At 42.8% G+C, this 20,864-nt stretch overlaps 1 protein-coding gene across 1 annotated transcript in view; it reads right to left on the bottom strand.

Annotated features, from left to right (window-relative positions):
• LOC146809852 (cytosolic phospholipase A2 gamma-like) overlaps positions 1 to 20,864 on the bottom strand; it is a 680,097-nt gene that overhangs the window by 480,991 nt on the left and 178,242 nt on the right. Inside the window, exons 3-4 of the mRNA XM_085616716.1 lie at positions 11,782 to 11,837; positions 11,552 to 11,666 (exon numbers count right to left, since the gene is read on the bottom strand). Coding sequence (XP_085472842.1) covers positions 11,552 to 11,666; positions 11,782 to 11,837 — 171 coding nt within the window. The remainder of the gene's footprint in view (positions 1 to 11,551; positions 11,667 to 11,781; positions 11,838 to 20,864) is intronic.

The raw sequence follows: 20,864 nt of genomic DNA on the forward strand, positions 1-20,864 counted from the left end.
GAATTTCTCAAAATAGGTGGGGCGCTACGCTCCGCTCCTACCCTGAAAGTCTCGGGGGGATCCGTCAAGCGGGGGCTGAGATAAAAGGGGGGTCCCAAAACGCGTTTTTCCCATGCATTTTTCCATAGGACCTTTAGAACGAGCTACAGCCCGAACGGCTGAACAGAATTACTCAAAATTTGGCAGAGAGGTAGTCCCTAGGTCAAGGAAGTGCCTTTTGTAGGTTTGGTGTAAATCTGTTCAGTAGATTCTGAGAAAATAGCCTTTAAATCAATATATATATCTGAGCCCGCTTACGGTACGCTTACCGTACGCTTACGGTAAGCGTACGGTGGCGTGCGCGAGCACGATTCTGATTGGCTCTTAGATCTTAGTAAACATTCGAATCGGCCGAAACCAGGAAGCGGCGGCCGCCATTTTGTGTATTTCACTCTGAAAAAAAAGAGTGAAAACAAGGAAAGGGGGCAATGAGGAGAGTTACAGACCCCCTAACATTTGTAAGGGGGTCAAAGAAGGACAGAAAAGTACAAAAAAAACATTTATTGATTTTAAAAAAAATCACGGGGTACGCGTACGGTAAGCTTACGGTAAGCGTACGGTAGAAAAAAAAAAAAAATGAAAATCAGATTTAAGTGTTTAGATATTAGGGGGCTCTAAAAAGAGCCGTTGTGTTTATGAAATGATTTTTTAGTGGTACCTACAAGTAAGTACCGATGCAGAGTCTAAGGTTCAAGAGGAAGACTCTGTTCCCTTCATCATTGAAGTGCACACCATCTCCTCTATAAATGTCTTGCATGTCATAACGCAAGTTGTTGTGGTAAATAGCACCCATACCATAGTCACGGAGGAAAGCAGAAACAGATTTGTTGACGTGCTTTCTTGCTTTGTCATCGCACCGCGTGCCCACCGTGCGCGCACAGAACGAACTGCGTTAAGTGGGCGCGCACGCCACGAATGGCGTAAAGTAACTTAGCATTTAAAAAACCTTGCAAATTCACTGAAAAAACCATAGGTTTCACACATGTTATAGTTAGCGGAAATTTTACTGATAAAAAACCAATGAAATTCCCCCGTTATAGTTAGTGCAGGCAACTATAACTCACGCGACCGCAATCTTCTGCTGATGACATATGTGTCTTTATGAAAAAAAAATATTTGTAATATATGTATAGCTAAAAATGTATGGAAGAAGACATGGGCAAATAAGTGTCTAAATACAGTATTAGCATCAGCAGAGGATTGCGGTCGCGTGAGTTATAGTTGCCTGCACTAACTATAACGGGGGAATTTCATTGGTTTTTTATCAGTAAAATTTCCGCTAACTATAACATGTGTGAAACCTATGGTTTTTTCAGTGAATATATATATATATATATATGAATAGAAGGACGATGCAGGGGTTTCAGCAAAGACCAAACGGCACACCAGATGACTATACACAATTTCGGCAATGCCTTTATCAAGTTAATTTTGCACGTTCAAATTCCCATAGAAATACTCAAACAAGTTCATAGAGATGTAAGACATACTGCAAACACAGTCAATTGTGATAAAAGTATATACCACAAATTACATTGAATGGAATCAAAGTAAATTAGATCAAATTAGAAGAACATTTATGCCGGTTAAATACAGAACATAAATATTATGCTTGGCTAATAAACTGCTTTCATTGCATAATCGATCATAAACATCAAAGACATACATGCGATGTGGAGGCGATATAAGAATTAAAAAATGTGGCCTCCCAATGTTGTAGGGAATGTTTATAACGCAAATTCATGAAGTTTCGTCTATGCTAATCTCTTGACAAATTAGTTCATCAGTCTAGGGTAATATACCCACATTATGTGATATGTTACTTCATCAATCTAGGGTAATGTACTCTATACAGTTAAAAGCCAAGCATGAAACTCCAGCATCAACAGGTAAGCACAAGAGTAGCAGTATAATGTCTTATATAAAAATATTCATTAAGGGCAGAACGTGTTACTAAGCATGTGTGCAGATGTTACACATAACAAATGTGAGTGCAAAGTGCAGGTGTGTAAGTGCAAACAAATATTTACAGTGAAAATATATGGGGGTAACTGGTATGGCAGTGGTCAAATTGATACATTGTCAAGGGATAATTTGGAAACTCCAATGATCTTCAATTATGGGGCTAAAAATGTAAATACCATCCACTTGGATAAACCAGCCAAGTGTTAATGGATCATCATGATAATGATATCCAAGGTATGTCACCACTCCCTTACTACCTACCAACCTCCTACTTAAAAGTGAAATCATTTTATAATCGCAAAGCCACTGCTGTGCTTCTTCACCATATACAAGGCTAGCAGACAGCAAAACAGCCTCATAGTAACAAATATCTATTAACCTGGAAGGAGAAGTGCGAATAGGCTGGGTATATAGATAATCATTTTATACCAATACCAATATGGGTGGCCACCTCCTCTCCACTATTTAGCCCTCCTGGCATTTTGGTGTTGAGCTCAATGATGTCCTTAGATTCTGCCACCCTTAATTGCTTCTCTCGATCACCCTACCCTCAGATGTGGCATGATGTGATCAATTCCACAGAATTCTAAAAGTGAACTCTTGCTCTGGTGCTTTTCAGAGAAATGTCTCGCCACGGCGTAGTTTAGGTCTCGATTAGTCACTGCTCTCATTTGCTGCAAAATTCTGTTTTTTTACTGCAACTTGATAAAGTGATATCTGCTCCTGCTGTTTCTACAGGCTTTACAGGAGCCACACCTGACAAACAACTTGGGGGACCTTAGCCGGCTTTCATGTTTGGTTTCCCTAGGATAACTCTGGACCAGCCGGTCCTTGAGGGATCCTTATTTTCTGTATGTTATTTGGGGAGCTTTGCCAATGCATTTGCCTATCACTGGATCAGTTTCTAATAAACTCCAATGCTTTTTCATGATACGTCTAATATCACCTGCCCTTGTATTGTAGGTGGTGATGATGCGAGGAACCACTTTTTTAGTTGTGGTTTGGACACAAGATTTACTTTGGAATAATACATCATTCCGACTAAGTTTCTCTACTTTTTTAGCTGCTTGGGACAAAGTTTTGGTGCTATAACTGCGTTGTGCAAACATAAGTTCAATTGTTTATCGTTCCTTATTGTATCCATCCTCAGAGCCCCAATGACGACGTTCTCGGAGAAATTCCCCATAGGGGATGCTGTTAATGAGGGTAATAGGATGGTTACTGGCAGCATGGAGAAGTGTATTTCCAGCGGTCTTCTTTCTAAACAGGCTAATAACCAATTGATTGTCAACGATATTAATCGCGACATCTAGGAACTCACAATACTCACTACTGATGTTATATGTGAAAATAAATTCAAGTTGTTGTTTGACAATTTCTCTATGAATGGATGTGCCAAATCTTGTGACCCATCCCAAATCAGGAACAGGTCGTCAATGTACCTGATCCAGATTGGGATGTCTTCGGTATATTGATAATTTTTGTCAACCCAGACCACCTGCTCCTCCCACCAGCCCACAAAAAGATTCGCTAGGCTGGGGGCAAAGCAGGTGCCCATCGCCGCGCCGGACTTCTGGCGGTAAAGTTGTTTACCAAAGATAAAGTTGTTTTGTTTCAGGTAGTAAAGCATCATTTGTTCAAGCATAGCTGTGTGTTCCCAAAAGGATACGTGCCTACCCCGAAAATAATACATGCAGGCTTCTACCCAGGGATTTGACTAATACAGGTGTACAACGAGCACACATCCAATGCTATCATGCAAAAACCTTCTTCCCATTGATATCGTGGACACGACATAAAAAATCCGTACTGTCCTTGCAGTAGGAACTCAGACCCACTACAAATGGGGACAGGTAGAGATCCAAAAAGATAGATGTATTTTCCAGCAGTCCAACATTCAAAGACACAATGGGTCTCCCTGCTGGTCTAGTCGGATGCTTATGGATATTTGGTAATAGATAAAAGCAGGGTACCCGTGGATATTCTGTTTTTAGAAAGTGATATTCTCCGTTATCTATTAAGCCTGCTACCCACCATTCCCTTAGCAATTCATGGTATGTGGTGATAGAAGACCTATATTGCTCCCAACCAATAGGTACATAGTAGTCCACATCTCCCAGTTGCCTTAATGCTTCCTCATTGTACTGGGCGACATCCATTACAACTACGTTCCCTCCCTTATCTGAGGGTTTTACAATTATACCTGTATCATAGGCTAAATTAGTTAATTCCCTTTGTGTTGATGTCAGATTGTCGCATTGTTTCTTCAGGGGCCGATCACGTAGTGAATTGATTTCTTTGATTATCACTGCATTAAAGGCTTCAATATTATCAAAGTGAACATTGGGGTTGAAGACAGGTTTAGGTTTTAAACCACTATGACAAGCTGAGTTGGGGAAAAAAACAAGTTCCTTGAGTATCCTGCCCCTATCTTGTTTGGGAATTTCCATTACATTCTCTTCCACTTGGTGTAGATCCAAAATCAAATTTGCTTCATCCAGGGATACATTTGAATCAATATCGAGCATATTCCTATTAACGCCTTCCTTCTTTTTCTGTCCAACAGTTATTTAATATATTTTCATCAATTTCAATTTGTGCACGTAGAGAAAAAGGTCAATGCGAGTATCCACATAGTTCATATTGTATGTCGGACAGAATGATAAACCTAGTTGTAGGAGAGACTTCTCCTTGCTGGTTAATGTCCTAGAAGATAAACGAACAACTGACATACTGTTCACGTTTTCGTTGGAGGCCACCATTGCTTTGTTAAAGGGTACCCCTCCTCTTTTCTTTTTTAATCTGAGTCTTTTTTGGTTCCTTTGTATCTTCCTTTTTTGGGAACTGTGCCTCTTTCTCTCCATCTGCCCCTTGCTGTGGTTTTCTCGTCAAGACCCTGCACCTTCTTCTGTTTTAAGATATGAAATTCGTGTAAGAAAGTCAATGGGCGCACACCTAAAGGGACACTCAGATTTTGTGCCTCAGTATCTGAACTGAGGTCAGAGCTTGATCCAGTCAAGAGGACTTCTTGTTGGCTTTGTTGGTGAAAAGCTTAAAGATCCCTTTGGGCCCAGTCAAAGTGTTTGGCATACGTCAGGATACGCCCTTCTGTGTAATCCTTCTTGTCTCTTAAGAATTTCCTTTGCTTTTTGGCTTTTATTGTGTCCTCATATGCTTTCAACTTGCCATCCAATTATTTCATAAATTCAATCACAGACTTTTTGTTTTTGGATTTATCTAAATCCTGATGTAATTCGACTAAATCCTTGCGAGTTACTTCTAAAACCAATTTGGCGTATTTTATCAGCATCTTGAGCTTTCCCTTACATGTTTTAGCCATGTAGGTGGCCCATTTCTTTAACAGTTCTGGATTGGGGTTCTCGTAGATCGGGATAATAGAAATCCTTAAGCCTCTAGGGACTCTGTTGACTTCGACATAATTAGTGAGAGATGACATTTTCCACCATTTATTCAGTTCTAGTTTTGATAATTTCTCAAGTAAAATTAACTTCTGTTTCAGTGAAGGTTCAATTATTCCTTGTGTACTGTTGGAGCATGAGGGTCTATATCCTGATTTTAATTATTATTCAAAAAGGGAGCAGGCGACGGATTTCCTGACTGCTTCCTATTCACTCGTCATGTTAAAAACAATTCAATGGCAGAATCCGTCCTCCGAAGCGTATGGTTAAATTAACAACACCATGTTGCATCTGCTCCGTATTCAGTTATTGTAATACCGGGTTGCGTGCGTGAGGCGGGGAGAGAGGAATGGGGGATCTGAACAGATGCCTGCCCTCTGACTGGGAATCCAAAACCAACCCCCACAGTGCCCACTTACCCTAGCACAGATCACTGCTTTGCGATGGCGGAGTGGCAGGAACGGCTTCAAATCTTGCTTCCAGGTTTTGCTGCAGAACACTGATCCGCAGCCTAGCGATGCCAATGCCAGCGATGGCAGCAGCAGCCGTCTATAAATCAAAGTAGAAGGATGATGCAGGGGTTCCAGCAAAGACCAAGCGGCACACCAGAGGACTATACACAATATTTATTGTGCACATAAACAACACGTTTCGGCGATGCCTTTATCAAGTTAATTTTACACATTCAAATCCCCATAGAAATACTCAAACGAGTTCATAGAGATGGAAGACATACTGCAAATACAGTCCTTCGTGATAAAAATATATAACACAAATTACATTGAATGGAATCAAAGTAAATTAGATCGATGAAATAATTTGTCAGGAGATTAGCATAGACGAAACTTCATGAATTTGCGTTATAAACATTCCCTATAACATTGGGAGGCCACATTTTTTAATTCGTATATCGCCTCCACATCGGATGAATAGTGTGAAATTTAGGAGATTGAAATATCCCATTACACTATTTAGCGATATATTTCTTCCTGTGGCTGATTGAACGCAATGTATGTCTTTCATGTTTTTGATCGATTATGCAATGAAAGCAATTTATTAGCAAAGCATAATATTTATGTTCTGTATTTAACCGGCATAATTGTTCTTCTAATTTGATCTAATTTACTTTGATTCAATTCAATGTAATTTGTGTTATATATTTTTATCATGATTGACTGCGTTTGCAGTATGTCTTCCATCTCTATGAACTCGTTTGAGCATTTCTATGGGAATTTGAACGTGCAAAATTAACTTGATAAAGGCATCGCCGAAACGCGTTGTTTGTGTGCACAATAAATATTGTGTATAGTCCTCTGCTGTGCTGCTTGGTCTTTGCTGGAACCCCTGCATCGTCCTTCTATTTTGATTTATAGACGGCTGCCGCCGCCATCGCTAGCATCGGCATCGCTAGGCTGCCGATCGACGTTCTGCAGCAAAACCCGGAAGCAAAATATATAGTGGAATTCAATACTTAAACATTACTCAATAACATTCAGCAGTCGCCATTTTCTAGGACAGTGAAATGACATTGCGATACTACTGCATTATGGGAGTGGGAGTCCCGGAATAGTCCGGTAAGGAAATATGGCAAATTCTTGGCTGTATGTGCTGTTTATTTTGAGCTTCACGCACCGCCGCACAAGGCCTGGATAATGGTCTTTGTGCTTTGAAATTGAGTTGCTACACACCGTGATTTTATTTGCACTTCACATGTCGATGAACTGACAGGAGTGATTAATTACTTCCCTTCAGCAGCCATCTGGCTAGCAGAATGTATATGTTTTTCTCAGCAGCTTCGCACATCTAAATGACTCTCAATATATCCAGCCCTATGATAACTGATAACTTTCAACATCACAGTGTATTCACACATAAGATACGGGAGGTGATTGACGCCATGTAAATTAAAAATGAAATGGTTGCAATGTATTTTAAATGCTGCACTATATATTTTTAATGTGGACGACACATTTACATATTCAGTATAATATGTTGATTGCACTAAGCAGTTTTATGATAGTGAACTTTTCTATGAACGGTTCAACAGCTTGCGTAGTATGTTTTCCATTTCCATGCATTAGGCACTATATAGTCAATGTACAACATGGCGTTTGTCAAATGGATAAAAGCTGTCAAAGCCAAAACGCGTCTCTCCTTCACATGCTAGGTCATGAGGGGCCCTTTTAATTAAAAGAAGCCGTAATCATACAACCCTTGTGTACGTACCTTTTTCCTGTTGGAGTAAGGATTGTGTGCAACATATGTATATATATATATATATATATATATATGTATATGTGTTACACATACCCATAATGGTTTTCAAACAACTCTCTACATCCTGTGTCTTGTCATTCACATTTCTTTTCTGCCCATTACGTCATACCGTAAGGGACAATTTGTCAGCCAACTTCAGCCAATGCATTTGTACAGAAAATGTAGCACCCTTTAGTGCCAAGGACTATTGGTCTAGTGTGTACTTTTTAATGAAAGAAAAATTGGACAAGGCTGTTTCAAACAAATGTTTTTTTAATAATAAAGTTTTGCAAACACCATTACAAAACAGAAATCTTTTCAAAAGGCTGGTAGCCAAATCTAGACCAATTGGCTTTTCTAATGCTTGTCAGTCAATCAATCAATTAATCATTCAGCCATTTGTTAAGCGTGACTACTCACCCATAAGGGTCTCAAGGCGCTGGGGGAGTTTGGGGGTGTTAGCAGGCTCCAGTCCATCAAGGGGGGGGGGCCTGTTGAAGAGCCAGGTTTTGAGGTTCCTTGCGAAGATGGGGAGCGATGTTATCTGTCTGAGGTAGAGCGGAAGGGCGCTCCAGGCTCAGGCCGCGAGGAAGGAGAAGGAGCGGCCTCCCGATCTGGTCTTTCTGGTGCAGGGGACCACAGCGTAGGAGAGTTGGGCTGATCGTAGGGTCCTCTGGGGTGCATGGAATTTGAGTCGGCTGTTCAGGTATGCAGGTCTGGTGTCGTGGAGGGCCTTGTGGGCGTGGGTGAGCATCTTGAAGGTGACTCTAGATTCGATGGGGAGCCAGTGGAATGTGCGCTGGTGCTGGGAGATGTGGCAGTGCCTTGGCAGGTCAAAGACCAGTCTTGCGGCGGCATTCTGGATATTCTGTAGCTTGCGGGTGAGGATTTTGTTTATTGCGGCGTAGAGTACGTTGCCGTAGTCGGGTCTGCTGGTGACCAGGGCGTGAGTGACGGTCTTTCTGTGTTTGAGGGGGATCCATTTGAAGGTCTTACATCGGAGGCGGAGGGTGTGGAAGCAGGAGGACGAGACGGAGTTGATCTGGCGGTCTTTTTTGAGCTCTGAGTCAAGAATGATTCCCAGGTTGTGTGCGTGGTCCATGGGGGTGGGCGGGCTTCCGAGGGCGGGGGGCCACCAGGTGTTGTTCCATGCGTCGGGGTTTGGGCCCATGATGAGTACTTCTGTTTAGTTGGTGTTTAGTTGTAGGCAGCTGTTTTTCATCCATTTGGCGATGGCTTGCATGCCTTCTCAAAAATTGTGTCTGGCGGTATTGGGTTCTTTGGATAGGGAGAGGATGAGTTGGGTGTCATCTGCGTATGACACAATGTTGAGTCCGTAGGTTCTGACGATGGGGGCGAGCGGAGCCATGTAGACATTGAAGAGTGTAGGGCTGAGGGAGGACCCCTGGGGGACTCCGCAGGTGGTAGGTGTAGGGTCGGAGAGGAAAGGGGGGAGTCTAACCTGCTGCGTTCTGCCGGAGAGGAAGGAGTGGATCCAGTTGAGGGCCTTGTGTTGGATCCCTGTGTCGTGGAGTCTGCGTATTAGGGTGCGGTGAGAGACTGTGTTGAACCAGATGAGAGGTCGAGGAGGATGAGGGCTGCTGTTTCTCCATTGTCCAGTAGGGTGCGGATGTTGTCTGTTGCAGCGAGGAGGGAGGATTCCGTACTGTGATTTTTTCTGAAGCCGGATTGGGAGGAGTCGAGGATGTTGTACTCTTTGATGAATGTGGCGAGTTGGCTGTTGATGGCTTTATCTATGACTTTCGCTGGAAACGGGAGCAGGGAGATGGGTCTGTAGTTTTTGAGGTCATTGGGTCTGCTGAGGGTTTCTTCATGAGGGGGTTGACCTCAGCGTGTTTCCAGTCATCGGGTAACTTGGCGGTTGCCAGGGAGCGGTTGATGGTGTGGCAGAGCATGGGTGCGATGGTGTCGGCGGCTCTGTTGAAAATGAGGAGGGGGCAGGGGTCCATGGGGGCCCCAGATTAGATTGACTTCATTGTCCTCAGTGTGTCTTCGGTGGTGAGGGCTGTCCAGTTGTCAATCGCTGGCTTCAGGGTATCGGGGGTGGTTGGTGAGGGTTCAGTGTGTTAGTTGTCTTCGTCAAAGTTGTCGTAGATGCTCTTGATTTTGTGGTGGAAAAAGGTGCTGAGTTTGTCGCAGAGGTCTTGTGAGGGAGGGATGTCGGTGGACTCGCTGGTGGGTAGGGCGAACTCCTTGATGATGTTGAAGAGCTTTTTCCTATTGTGTGCGTAAGTGGAGATTCTGTCTTCAATCGCTTTTTTCCTCATTTTTCTGATGAGTTGGTGGTGGGCGTTGGTGGCGGCTCTGAAGTTGTTGTAGGCTTCTGTGGATTTGGTATTCCTCCAGGCCTTTTCGAGGCGGCAGGAAATGTGTCTGGACTCTCGAAGTTCAGTGGTAAACCATCTGTCTTTCTTGGCGTGGGTGTTGTTGTTTTTCTTGAGGGGGGCTATGGTGTTGGCGCTGTCAGAGATCCATCTGTGCAGGGTTCGGGCTGCGGTGTTGGGGTCATCGTTTTCCGCGATGGCTGAGGTGGAGTTGCTGAGTGATGAGGTTAGCTGGTTGTCGGTGATTCTGGTCCAGTTTCTTCGTGGGAGCAGGTGCAGCTGTCTGTGGCTCGTGGGTGTTCTGAAGGTGAAGTGGACGCATCGGTGGTCAGTCCATTGGAGTTCAGTGGTGTGGCTGAAGGTGATTGAGTTACCTGTGGTTAAGAGGGGGTCGAGGGTGTGTCCTGATGAGTGCGTAGGTTCGGTCACGATCTGGCGGAGTCCAATGTTGTGGAGGTTGTCCAGGAGGGATGTGGTGCTGGGGTGCAGTTGGTTGTCGTGGTGGAAGTTGAGGTCTCCCAGTAAGGTGTAGTTGGTGGACGCGAAGGCATGCAGGAAGAGGATGTCTGTGATGGAGTTGGCGAAAGGTCCGGGGGTCCAGGGGGTCGGTAGATGAGGGTTCCTCAGAGGGTGGTGGTAGGGCTGGCCAGTATCTTGAAGTGAAGGTGTTCCATCAGGTCTTGTTGATTTTCTTTTCAATTCCTTCTCTAAGTTTGTTTCCCGATATCAACCCCATACCACTTCAGTGTCTGCCACATAATAATTAATGGCCTCTTACCATTGTAAATTTGTTTTCTAGTTTACTGTGCTTTTTTGCTTCTCTATCCATTCTCATCCCATCAACCTTGGATTACTGTTTGCTGACATTTTTTAAGTCGAGCATTTCAGACCTCTTGTATATACTTTAGTATATACTTATATAATTTAGTATATAATTATATGTGTATTTACTTTGCGGGTTATGAAGATCGGTCCCAGGACTTGTCTGCTTCCGCTTACGGACTTTTTTTCTGTTCAACTGCCTCTTTCTAAATGTATTGATAGAGAACGACCAGCAGAGGTCAGTAAAATACCAGGATTGATTTTTCTGAGGGACTTTTTATTTTTTATTTTTGTGGCAACTGCCTCTATTTAACTTTCTTGATAGAAAATGACCAGCAGAGGTCAGTAAAATACCAGAATCACTTTAGCATTCCCTAGATTCCAGTCCATAGAAATTGTCTTTGACGAGCACCCGTACACAATAATATTTTTTTCAAATTTTGTATTTTCAGTTTTATGACCACAGAAGGCCCTGATTTTATATTAAAAACAGATCTTTGGACTATACCATTTCCCGCTGAAAGCCAATATATCTCCATGTGTTCCCATACCTGTCGTGTCACGCAGTTTGGTGCTTACTTTCCCTCCATATTAAAGAACAGTAGATGTTTCAGCACCCAGGCTAATGTGCTGCATAGCTAAATACATATAAGGTCCCAAAGACCGATTGCATTGCAAATGCTTGTTGCGAATGGTCTTACTTACCGGAGCCACTTCAATCCCATGCCGTTCATAAAATGCAGACACCACCTTACTTCTCTCTCGAATGGATATTTTTTCTCCCTCCGAGAGATCTGATGAAATGTGCACTAATGAGATGCTGAGAAAGAAAAAAAAAACAAAGACAAAGGCAAATGAGTGCGAGCAACAAAGAGGAACATTTCTATTACAGTTACAGCCTATAAATGAATCCAGGATGAAAAAGCAGTCTTTACTTATCGTCAGAAGGTAGCGTCTCTTCGGGTGCATTTTCGGTTGGTGCTCCAAACAGCTATAAAGGTAAAGATAGAGGATTGATTGTCATTGTTTGTATGACTCCTTTTTAGTAAACAATTGTTCTACAATTTATAAAACCCGTCTATTCGTCAAGAAACGCCTCAAAATGTCTCGCAAGACCTGCAAACACAAACACCGAGTTGCCTATCAAACAAATTAAATGTTTGAAATTACAGACCTCTTTCTACAATCCTGTATCTAAGAAATTGCATCAGAAATCAGGGCAGAACAACTAAGGATTAAAATTATTATTCAGTTATGCAAATGTGTTTCTGCGCTGGGTCAAAACGTGTACTTAATGAGTTATTCCTCATACCGAGCTTAGAAATTGGAACTGGTGCAGTATCTGTGGACCCTCTTACTACCATGCCTCACTCTTTTACAAACTGCCAGTGTAAAAATACAAATTTGTATCCGACATTGTGTTTTGAAAATAAACGCAGACATATCTGATTACCATGGTCATATAACTTGTTAGGGCAGAGGCAAAAATACAGAGATATTTGGAAGATTATTTCATGCAGGAATATAGAGGGGCTTAACAAGGAGAATGTTTTTTTTAGATATTTCACTCTGGCATAATTTGACATAAATTGTTCTATGTAACTATGTTAATTCATAATAAAACAGAGCAGAAATACTATAGTTAAATGGAGGGATACCTGACAGCCCTGACTCAAAAGACAAGGATTGCAAACATTGTACATATAACCCTGAAGGGTTGCTCTTATTCACATTTGCCTTTTGGAATTAAAGAAAAATGGAGACTGCTGTAGATTTTTCATGAGATGAGCTCACCAATCAGGAAAAAGAGGCTGAAACTTGACAACTGAATAAGAAGACTTATAATTTGGGGTCTCAAATATCCTGTAGTTTCTTTTACTCTAGGGAGTAGTAGAGGTGAAAATAAAAAATAACAGGGTTTTGTTGCTGACAGCGCCCAAGGGATGGGATAACAGTTGCCACATTCTGACTAAGGTAATCGAGCTGCAAGAGAGAGGACAGCCAGAGAGATGGAGCCAGACGCAGTGAGTGGCATTGCCACCATCAACCACTAGCGAAGACAAGCAGGTGCTGACGGCATTAGCACTACAGCTGCTGTAAGAGCCAAGTGGTGGAAGAAGTGAGGAGTTTCCAGAATTGAAAGAGACAGGAGGTAGCTGCGCGTCAGATTACTCGCATCTAGGTGCACCAAGGGGAGCCATCTGCAGCAGGGACCTGATAAGCAAACAAAGTTATGGGAGATGGAGGAGCAAGCGATCATTAAGCATGCCGCCAAGAGCATCAAAAGACACTGTCACACAAGCAGTTGTGGCAAGCTTGCAAAGCAGAGTCACTTCCATCAACATCTCTTCATAAGGAGAGGGAGGGTCCTCGAAAATATGGATGGAATCTTGCAGATGACATGTTGGATGTTGGTCATGGCAGGGGTGGAATAAGAAAGGGGGAGCCACAGACGATCAGCAACCCATATGTGGTGACAACGCTCTGGGCCGTTTCTTCCAATTCAACTCTGGTCAATAGACCTGTTTTGTAGCCTGAAAGGAAAAGGGGTTAACAATAGTTTACATCTCCAAGTATAGTGTGATCATTAGGACCACACAATAAAAGTCTGAGTCAGTAACTTGAAGTTAAAAGATTTATTACAAACTCAAAACCAGACTAATATAAATCAATCTCAAAAACTTACTGTAAAAAAGATTGGACTATTTAAGGAAGACCAAACCGTAACACAATATTGGTCCTCAACAACAGAAAGCATGAGGATTTCTGTTGCCGCAATACAAAATATGAGGAAAAGTAAAATTCCTTGGGGAATTCAGCTTGTCACCTACGCTGATGACATGCAGCTGGTTGTTTCCTTGGTAAGGGACAATGACTCACATCATGGGTTTAACAATCTAACCCCGTGTCTCACCAATGTTCTTGAATGGATGACTGCCTCTTGCCTAAAACTAAATGGAGCCAAAACAGACATCATGATGCTGGGCTTTAAACCCCTGGTTGGGACCTCCTCCGAAGCCTAAGACCAAAATAAAAAGCCTAGGGGTTTGGATGGATTCCACTTTAAATTTTCAACATCAGGCCAATAAGGTGGCGGCAACCTGTTATGGCCTAATGAGATCGCTAAAAAAAGTCCTTGACCTTCTTCCATTTGAATTAAGACGTGTATTGGTCCAGTCGCTGATTCTTTCACGACTGGATTACGCTAATGCCATATATCTGGGGACATCAGCAGCTACTTTAAAAACTTTGCAAACTGTTCAGAACTGCGCAGCCCGCCGGCTCATGAAAGTTCCTAAACGATGTTCAGCAAAGACCTCAATTCGAACTCTTCATTGGCTGCCAATTCAGGATAGGATTGTATTTAAGACTATGTGTTTGGCACACAAGTCCATTCACAATTTGGGCCCTTCCATTCTGAACCCTTTGTTTCAGCGCCATCAATCAGTTAGATCTCTCAGATCCAATCATCGAAATCTGCTCGTAGTTCCCAGGGTGAGGCTCGCCCGGATGGGCGGCCGGCTACTCTCTGTACAAGCGGCTAAACTCTGGAATAAACTCCCTGATAATTTCAGGCTTGAATCAAACCTCACCATCTTCAGGAAGCAACTAAAGACGTTCTTGTTCAAGAAGGTCTACTAATATCCTCCAGGTCTCGCAGCGCTGGGATGCCCCAGGGTAGCCATGCGCTTTATAAGAAGGTATTCATTCATTCATTCATTACTGGACAAACAGTTTTGGTCTTTCACCCCATAGGCGGAGAAAATTTGCAGCACCTTCTAAACCCTACACTAAGCTAAGGATAGGGAAAACCCTGTTGAATCAAGGAAGAAAGAAAAGTGTCAGCATCCGAATATCTGTAGAAGTTCTTTAGGTAAAGAATCATGTATAGCATGAAAAAACACAATTAGAAAAGTCAAGAGAGGTCTGTACCTCTCCAAGTCTAAAGGGAATCTGACTAACTCCTAGGCGGGTTCACTACTTAAAATGCACAAAGAACATTTGAGAAATATGATCTCATACACATCCAAGTATATTTCCAGGTTCCAAGAAATAACTTGGCACCTTGAACACTACTCCCAAATTCCAGTCTCTGCTTCTAAAGTGTCCTTGGGTTCCTCCCTTCGTCTGATAGTACCAACCAGTAACACTCACTTTGTTCTTCATTACAATTATTCAACCTTGCCAGTTCTTTTTCATCTCAGAAATACAATGTTCTTTACACTAACTAATGAATGCCTTTGGTCTGCACCTGCAGAGGAGAAAACATGCAGAAAAACAACTTTCACATTAGTATTAAATGTCTCAACTGTAAGCTTAAAGCCCACAATCAAGCTAATTGACAGTTTTTGCAATCTACATATAACTCAATAAATTAAATCTTTAATATGGAAATCAAACTAAATTATTTTATACTCTTATATGGTGCACTATAAACTAATACCCGTATTACTACACAAAAAACGAAAACTGGTCATAATTTATAAAGTAAGCATTCAAAACATGTATGATTCATTTTCACTAATCCCTGGCAAACGCACAGCATTAAATGCATTTCAGCGCACCATCTTACAATCTAAACCTATAAAAAACATTTCTGGAAACAAAACGTTAATATGCAGACACATTAGTCAAAAACGCTCAATAAGTGCACTTGCTAAATATCTGGTGCACCACATCTCATTGATATGTTACATCACATGAGTACACAAGGCCATATGAAAACATATATGTGGTCTAACAAAATATAACAAGCATTTGCAATGCAATAGGTCTCGCATTTACGTGAGTTTGAGCTATTGACATTGCAAATGACAATGTCTTTTATTTTTGTTTCCGTTTAAAAAAAAAAAAGGCATTATTTACAATGCCAATAACTTAAACTCACGTAAATGCGAGACCTATTGCATTGCAAATGCTTGTTCTTCATAATGTAATAGCACAGCATCCTTTAAGCAATTTCTTCTTTGCTTTTTCTTTAAATAGGCAGAGAAAATGAGTACTTGTGCTTTGGTAGTAAAGTTGGACGCTGCAAGGAATCCTGATTTGTTTAATCTACTAGGAAATATTCTGAAAGCTCAACAAACCCCTCACCTGCTCAAGATTGCTAGGACCAGAAAGGCACAGCCATACCAGTTGGACGAGTTTATTCAGGTGACCTGGATTCATGAGAAAATTGTGCAGAAATCTTATTACCGAATGCTTGTGGCGGTAATATAAGCAGGAGTAAAACTACATCACAGCGACCTTATGTGATCAACAGTGAATGAACTTTCAGAAGTGCTACAGACCCATTCACTTGTGTGCTCCCACTGAAAAAAGAGTGCTCTTGTTGACCTTTCTCCCATTGTGGCGTAACTATAATTGAGGGGGCCCCCCTGCAAGGTACGTAGAGGGTCCCCCGCCGGACTCTATTAGGAGAGGCTGCATTAGTCCCTGGTGCGGGGGTGGTGTGTTAGTGATAGGTGTGCAGGGTCCCTGTCCCTCAGACGTGCAGTCATGCTGCATTAAACCCTGGTGCAGGGGATGGTTTGTTAGTGATAAGTGTGTAGGTTCCCTGCCCCCGAGACGTGCAGACACACTGCATTAATCTCTGGTGCAGGGGATGGTTTGTTAGTGACAGATGTGCATGCTTCTGCCCGTGAGATGATTTTAAAAACAAATATGGCATCAGGAAATGACATTCGGGGAGCATTCACCATTGCCTGTGGCCACCGTGTGTCCCCCGGCGACAGGTTTCGCTGAATCCATATCACCTGCTGCTAACTCCGTGAGCCTGGTGAGTGGCAGACGTGCACCACAGATCTGAGGTGTGATCTTGTGCACCCCAGGCTTTGCGACCGCTAGTTCCGTGCACGAGCCTCAGACCGGTGAATGCTGGACGTGCCTCGCGTCTCTGGGTAGTGCACGCACACAGCTTCAAGTGCTGGGAAAGTGCTTGTTTTTTTGTCTTGTGTTCCTAAGTTAGTTATCTCACTCAAGTCTCTTAGATTTGGTCCCCAGCCAGGAAAGGTTTGTGTGCAGGAAGTGAGATAGGGAGGGAGGAAAGCAGAGTGTGAGATCTGGAAGGAGGAAGGAGGCGTGAGGTGAGGGAGGGAGGAAAGCAGAGTGTGAGAACTGGAAGGAGGAAGGAGACGTGAGGGAGGGGAGGGGCGACGAGAGACGGACACATCGGGCTGAAGAGACCTTGGGCTTCCCAGGGTTTGCCCCGGAGTCTCACACCATCGCGGGTTCATTCACAACCCACGTGAACACTGTTTGTACCTGGGCCGGCTGCACACAAGCGAGACTGTAATTCATAACTACGTGTAGGGGTGTCACCTTGCCCAACACTGCGTGATTTGCGATGTAAAATAACATTGTGAATCTCTGCTTACTTGATTTCAAGCGCTAGACCAGTTCAGGCTTCGAAGCGCTGTAGAAAAGTAATGTTGCCAGTTGTGGGTGTGCCGGCAGATGAGGCTGGGTCTGCGCAGCAAAGCGGCCATGCGGCCACGAAAGTGAAAGTGATCGCGATCGCGATCAAAGCGGCCGTGCGAAAGTGAAAGTAAGCGCGGTGAGCGCGCCCGCGCACATGCACTGTAGCTCTAGGCTGGCCTGGTAGCACTTTTTGGAGCCCACATACAAAATGTCTCCAGATACTGAAGTCCTCAAGTGCCCAGTCCCCAATCAAAGACAGAAGAGGAAAGTCTCTGTCCCCTCGCAGACGGCAAGTGAGTCCACAAAGGCGAGTTTGCAGAAGAGACAAATCGTAAGTATTCATGCAGCTGTTTGTGTACTCCAGCACAGTATCCGCAAAGACACTTGTTTCCTGTTCTAGCCTCTTTAATTCACTGCAATGATGCACTGACTATCTGGTAATCCCTGTGTAGTTAAATTGAACCCACTGGCTTTGACAACTCTAAACAGTGATCATTAAAGGGAAAGGTGTCGGCTGGATCAGATGTGCTCACAGCATGATGGCCTGTTTTCAAATTAACGGCATCCGGTGGTTTCAGCAGATTTCTGCAAACTGTACCAGTGTATGCTGTTTTGATCATGATCTGTTTTTTGGTTGACATTTTCTATAATATAATTATTGTGAAGTGACACTTTGAGATTGATTCCAGCAGGCATGCTTGCTCTTTCACTTCATGAGTGTGTGTTCTCGGGTACAGCTTTCCATTCCCTTAGGGATATTAAAGTTCAAGCGCTTTTGGAACGTTTAGAGCTTTCATCTTTCTCTCCCAAAGTCTCATTTAATTTACGAAACTTCTAATACTGTCTGCTTGGCAGGCAGTGATTTTATTCGGACTTAAATAGGTTCATATTTGTCCTACTGAATGTAAGCCAGTCCGTTGTCATACCTTTCTTGCTATGAAGCTGCATACCACTCTGTACATGTGTTTACCTTTATTAAGAATGTAATGGAAGGGGCACCCCCAGCTGGGCTCGGGTGACGTCATACCATCTCTGCTGTGCCACCAGGGCATCACATTTGCTGCGAGTGCACAAGATTACAAGTGAATACGAAATTTGATGGAGGCGGCACTCTATAGGGGATAGGAGTAACTTAAATTGAGTAAAGATGGATTTTATCCCTAGTAATTATTGAAATATGTTTATCTAAAATGAAATCCTTAAAGTTTACCAATGGTGCTTAATAGGTGTAGTTGAAGAGTCAAACTAAAGGCAAATTGGTCAGGAAATTAAAAAGGGAGAAGGAGCAGCTAGTAAAATTAACTGAAGTAACGTGGCACGTACTCCCTCGTAATGTTGCCAGTTGTGAGTGTGCCGGCAGAGGAGGCTGGGTCTGCGCAGTGAAAGTGATCGTGATCGCGATCAAAGCGGCCGTGCAGCCGCGAAAGTGAAAGTAAGCGTGGCGCGCGCGCCCGCGCACATGCACTGTACCTCTAGGCTGGCCTGGTAGCACTTTTTGAAGCCCACATATAAAATGTCTCTTCGAGCCAGCGCATGCGCTGGGCTCAGCGAGACCTAAAAAGGTGGAGTCAAAATTACACTACTCGAGGGTATGGCAGTAAAGATAGTGATACACTACGAGGTAAAGTTCATCCGATCCCAGTTATTGGCTCAAAAAGGACAGCTTTAACCTCAGCAGGATATGAGATTTCAGAGGGCACAGGCATGGCCGGACTGGCTGCCGGGCGTTTTGGCAGGCTGCCGAGCTGGGCGCTGATTTCGTTGATGGGGACCTGCGTGTGCTGAACGAAATTCATTTTGCTTTGTTTATTTCGAAGCACATGCAGGTCTCCATCAACGAAATTAGCCTCCACCGCAGTGACATCAGCCCCCAGCTCGGCAGCATGCCAAAACGCCCGGTAGCCAGTCCGAACCTGGGCACAGGCATGTGCAGAAAACAAAAGGCTGTCACCTAACTCAGACTCGTACCTTGGAGCTGACGCAGCCCAAAGAGCTAGCCGTCATGAATAACGGGTTGTTCAGCAAGTAAAGCCAGGATCTGTATGGCGGGATTACAGAATAGGGTCCAAAAAGGGCCTAAAATAATTTATTATTTATTATTATTATTTGGTCGTTTATATCGCGCACGAATCATCCCCAAGGGGATCTCTCAGCTCTGGAAAAAGAGATCAGCGGTCAAAAGGGGGAGAGCCATTTAAAAAAGCTATGTTTTGAGCATTTTTTTAAATAAAGCCAGGTTCGAACATTGGCGGATTGAAACAATGAATGGAATAAAAGCCAAACTGGTGGATCAAGGTGAATTAGAAACAGGAAATTCAAATTATTAAGCATGTGAATCACTGTTATGATAAAGGATGCTTTCAAGATGTGTGTATAATAATGCAATAACTATAGGTCTATGTGACTCCATAAGCGGTTTGTCGCTGCCATCTGTACAATTTGTAAAGGAAGGCAGTTCCTGGCCATACTGAGCAGACAGCACAGGTTTAATGTGAACATTCATTCTTCCATGAAAAGTTCTCTATTGCACAGTTTTGTTTATGTTTAATACTGTCCTATGTGCATTCTGTACTTTGCAGATTCACAACCTTTTGCAAACGACCTTACAGGTCTGCCCTAGTACTATTTTCTCCTCCTTGACCGATCGTTGCTTTTTATTATGAACACAAGAACGATATTGTGAATACAGTATTATTTAACTTTTATTGGGAGACATTAAGAATATAATTTTGTGGAACACAATTAATTTACATAATCATAATTTCTAGAACCATAAAGAGTGAAACATTGCACAAGCCCATGCTTTTTGTCAGGTTTACTAAAGTTCTTAATACTGGAGCAATAAACCTAAAAATGTTGCCCAACTTATCAATAGTTGAATCCACATTTCTTCGGAAACACATTAATTTTTTTCAACCTTTTACCCAAATGTTTATCCCATGTTTTTATGCCTCTATCGATCTCACATACCACATGCATATCCAAGACTAAAAACAGTACTTGTCAGTGGCTCCATGCAGCATTTAATCCTATGACTGTGATTTGAGATACTCTTTATGTGTGTGACTTGTGACAGTCTTTCCGTGGGCGGAGATGGTCTTGCTAGTCTCATACACTTCTGATATATGAATGTTTTCTCTAACATGGCATGTGTGGTGCACCTCAATGGCTTAGATTCTGTGAAGCCAAGGAGATAAAATGTGGACGGTTCAGTATCAAACAAGAACATGGCAGAAGTCCAGCTGCAGGTCACAAGTAACAATGACCGGTAACATGCAATGGTCCTTTGACTTTGTTTCCTCGTACTGCCAGATTTTCAAGCCATCATCAAACCTACTGGTCTGCGTTAGTTACACTTATTTACTTGCTCGGATTTGGAGGATGTGGCATATTGAGCACTCATGCACACTGCTTTATATGTGAGTACTCAATATCATACCTATATATTCCTGACATTATGTTTCACATTTGTAGAGTTTGCAGATGAATTCTTGTTACTGGAGCACCACTTTTCAAACTCCAGGTCAAGTCTAGCTTTATTTCAGTTACCAAGGTAACCATAAACGTGCACCACAAAGAAAATACAATGCTAAAACAT

Source organism: Triturus cristatus, chromosome 7 (assembly GCF_964204655.1).
Source record: "Triturus cristatus chromosome 7, aTriCri1.1, whole genome shotgun sequence".
Classification (NCBI taxonomy): Eukaryota; Metazoa; Chordata; class Amphibia; order Caudata; family Salamandridae; genus Triturus; species Triturus cristatus.